The sequence below is a fragment of the Nanorana parkeri genome, unplaced genomic scaffold (genome assembly GCF_000935625.1).
Source record: "Nanorana parkeri isolate BGI_ZX_2015 unplaced genomic scaffold, ASM93562v1 scaffold744, whole genome shotgun sequence".
Lineage (NCBI taxonomy): Eukaryota > Metazoa > Chordata > Amphibia > Anura > Dicroglossidae > Nanorana > Nanorana parkeri.
The window spans coordinates 834,113-838,177 of NW_017307012.1; the positions used below are offsets into that span (position 1 = coordinate 834,113).

At 44.0% G+C, this 4,065-nt stretch overlaps 1 protein-coding gene across 2 annotated transcripts in view; it reads right to left on the minus strand.

Annotated features, from left to right (window-relative positions):
• Positions 1-2,715, minus strand: part of CCDC88A (coiled-coil domain containing 88A) — a 134,396-nt gene extending 131,681 nt beyond the window's left edge. For both annotated transcript variants that reach the window (XM_018564339.1, XM_018564337.1), the window contains exons 1-2: positions 2,322-2,715; positions 2,126-2,226 (exon numbers count right to left, since the gene is read on the minus strand). In XM_018564339.1, the coding sequence (XP_018419841.1) occupies positions 2,126-2,226; positions 2,322-2,384 (164 nt within the window). In that variant the 5' untranslated portion in view covers positions 2,385-2,715. The remainder of the gene's footprint in view (positions 1-2,125; positions 2,227-2,321) is intronic.
• Positions 2,716-4,065: the final 1,350 nt, after the last annotated feature.

The window sequence follows — 4,065 nt, forward strand, 5'->3', positions numbered from 1 at the left end:
CCCCGCCCCCCACCCCCCCCCCCCCCCCTCCCGAGAGTGTCAGACACCTGGTCCCTCTCTTACTCTGTAGTTTCTTCTGCCTACCCCTACCTCACTATAGGACTTGAAAGCTGGCGGAAGGAACCATAGTGTGCAGCAGGGGAGCAGGCATCCAACACACTGTCAGATGCAGAAGACTCTTCAGGAAGTTATATCTGGTGAGCAGTGGTGGGAAAAGTTGGACAGGTAAGTATTAAACAGCTTCTTTTTAAGGCAGCATAAAAAAAAAAAAACTTCTTTAAAAGGGCCTGTTAACACCATGGAGTTGTGTTCAATGCACAATACCATAGCACATAGCAACAACAAGCATACATAGAATGCGTTACCGTGCGCTAGGTATATTGTGTCACCCCGCCGTGGTGATGGACGCCGGCAGAGAGAGGAGGGGAAGTTCACACGGCAGGATGAGGTATGCCGCCGCGTCCCCTCCTTTCTGTCATTTTGATGTCACCACTCCACTGCGGGCCGCACACCCCTTGTGATGCCACTGACCTCCCGTTGGCCATGCGTTATAGCGCAACGTGCAGTACTACAATACTGTACATTGTGGTAAACAAAAATAATTGTGCATGCACTACTTTCTTACACCACAACAGACAGCATTAAAGGACCACTCATGTTGTACTGCAACACACAGCTGCCGGGAGGTGCGTTGGGTTGCCAAAGCTAACCCAACGCAAATCCCCCGCCCGCCCCCCACAGGCTTCTGTTTCTTTTTAAATTTAGTGCGGCTGTGCAATGCTCCAGCTGCACAACTGTGTCATTCATTCACAGGATTTGTGAATGACAAGACTACAAATCCCATCTGCTCTTGCAGAGAAGTGCGGTAACATCACTGGTCTTGTAGTCCACTGATAACTTATTTCCTTCAGCTCCATAACCTGAGGTCTGTACCTTGGTACGGAACTGGGGCTGGGAGAAGAGTCTGCAAGAACCGGAGTATTGTACCCAGGATCCACTGACTTGCAATGCTTTGCAGGTTCCAATGCGTTATTTTCTTTTTGCAATATGAGTGCATTTATCATTTTTTGTAAAATTGGAGCATGCCTTTAAAACCTTACACCTAAGCAGCCTGACTACAGTAAAGGAAAAAAGTAGTGTGCAAAGTACAGCAACCAATCAGAAACTGCCATTCACTAATCTGATTTAAAGTGAAGTCTGACCAAGTACAGTAACACACACTGCTCTTTGCACTGCTTTATTAAATACGCCCCTATATGTACATAGTGCCTGTACCACAATCAATAAATCACTCAGACCAGACATCTGTAGTAGTAAAGAAATAGGAGCCAGTCATCCCTCTTGGGGTATTGTGACATCACTGGACTGGAAATGCAACTTCCTTATCTATCCCTGCAGCCTATCTTCTGTGCACGCTGTCTCTGATTCCACGCCAGATACAGTTCTTGCTAGACTGCCCTTTCTTCCTTATTAGAAAGAAAAAAAGAGACTGTTTTGTGTGATAGAGGACTACACCCCTGAATAATGCCCATGCACATAAACTGATAGAAACCTTGTTTCATTCCTTCACTTGAAAGCTTAACAAGAGGGGGTCGGGAGGGGCATTTAATTCAATCCATGGCCATTGTACATGGGTGTCAAAGCCAATCAAGCAGTCACTGTCAGCAGAGCAAAATGACAGAGGGCTCTCATCCTACAACTAGCGGTACCATCTCTCTCGTAGGCCCTCCCTTGATTTTCGAAGGCTCTCAGTACAGTGCCAAATAACGGAATCTAAAACACTATAGCCTCATTTGTTTTCCCGCTGGAATCCAGACAGTAAAGCCCGGGAGGCATCAAGTTTCCAAAATTTCTACTTGAGCTGGTTTGCATTAGAACATCCGAACCACCATAAGAATGACATTAGCGCCAGGCACAGCTGCTGCAGAACCTCATGAATATACTCGCAGTCTGAGAAACACAACGTTTTGTAAATTCAATCAAATTGTCTGCAAATAACGCCCTTATTTGAGCTCCGGCATGGCTATGACCTAAGCAAGCCAGACCCCCCCCCAATGAAAAAGATCATTATCACTACATTTTAGAAACAAGATATCTGAATGCTGCATCTGGATTTTTCACTTACATCTGGAACATGACCTCATTGAGGAACACGCCGTCCACCAAAGCCACATATTCATCCAACAAGGTTCCTTTTCCTTTGACCAGAACTCCGAAAGTCTTGATCTGGGGGGAGAAGGAGAAGAGAAGCCGTTATTTTAGGCATAGCAGCACATGGATCTGTTAGCGCCTGGCCCGGTGAAATAAAGAGGATTGCTTACCCAGCTCACCAGAGGGCTGCTCATAAAATTTTCCAAGATGGGAGTAAATATATCACTCTCCATTTTCTACAAGAAATAAAAATATATATAATATAATCCTTTCTAATTTTCCCGAAAAAGCAATCCCCCCAAAAATAAGGGATTCTTATAGCACAAGGCTCATCCAGCATCCGGCATGCAGCAAAGCCATCAGATGAAATCAGAAGACAAGGGGAATAAATAAATAGAATCCCAACATTGGAAGCACTTGTAGGAAGAAGCGTCAGGGTTCAAATGTGATCTTCCCCCTGCAAAATAAGCCACATTGTAATGATAGAGGTCCTGGATCCCCTCCCTCCAGTCTCTGCAGTGGAGCAGGACTAGGGTCTGCATGCAGCATTAGGAGGAGGCATCATCTGGAGGAGACTGTGCAAGGGGGAGGAAAAGGAGGGGTGGAGGGAAGGCAGACATGACTCCAGCCTTCAACAGCTCTTAAAGGGAAGAGGGGGAAAGGAAAAAAAAAAAAAGGAAGATGTAGGCAAGCGCAGTGGAGCTCTCAGCACATCCACTGTATAGTGTGTGAAGCCATGACTCCTCCTCTATCACACTGCTCGATACTATAACAAGCCATTGCAGTTAGCATGTGCAATAAAATAAAAATAAATCAGTGTATGCAAAATCTTTATTTTTTACACTGGATTTTAAATGACAGACATTACCACCCCTGACTCCCTCCTCCCTTTTTACTGTGAGGGATGCAGACCCACAAGCGTGAAATCTCTGCTTCCCACCTCTGTGAATGTCATTCCTCCTCCCTGGCATCCCATGTGCCATTAGTTTGCATTATTCCCTTTGCCTGCAGCAGATCTGTGTCTGCCCTCTCACCTCATGTGAGGTGGACAGGGAAAGCGGGGTGTCACTTAAGCTGGAGCCCTTTTTAATTGATGAAGTGACATCTTCCCTGGGCGCAAAAATGAAATTGCAATATGAGACAACCTCCCCCCTTGTAAGTCTCACAGGAGGATGTGTAAAAATAAAGGAGGAGGGGAGTGGGAATGATGTGTGGAACTGGTAGACTGAACAGAGAAAATCTCAGTTTTAGTAGCCCTGAGCAGGAAAAGCCTTTTTTTTTCATATACCCCTCCCCCAAAGATGATCCAGATCTACACCTCAGCCATCCTGCAGTACATTAACCCATTCCCTGATTGATCCTACTCCCAGCATTCATTTCCTGGTTGACCGCATGACTGCAGAGCCCACAATCACTTTACCAGTTCCCCCGACGTTAAAGAATCTTTATTAACCACATTTCTTACAAAGAGCAGTGACAGAAGTGAAAACAATATTGTTACTGAGATTTCCAGAGATCCAATATATGACTGAGACTTCCAAAGATCAAATATAATACTAATATGTCCTGAGATCCAATATATTACTGAGATTTCCAGAGATCAATATATGACCAATATTTCCAAAGATCAATATATTACCAATATTTCCAGAGATCCAAGATATGACTGAGACTTCCAGAGATTAAATGTAATTCTAATATGTCCAGAGATCCATTATATTACTGATATTTTCAGAGATCAATATATGACCGATATTTCTAGAGATCCAATATATTACCGATATTTCCAGAGATCAATACATTACTGAGATTTCTAGCAATTCAATATATTACCAATATTTCCAGAGATCAATATATTACCAATATTTCCAGAGATCCAATATACTACCAATATTTCCAGAGATCCAATATATT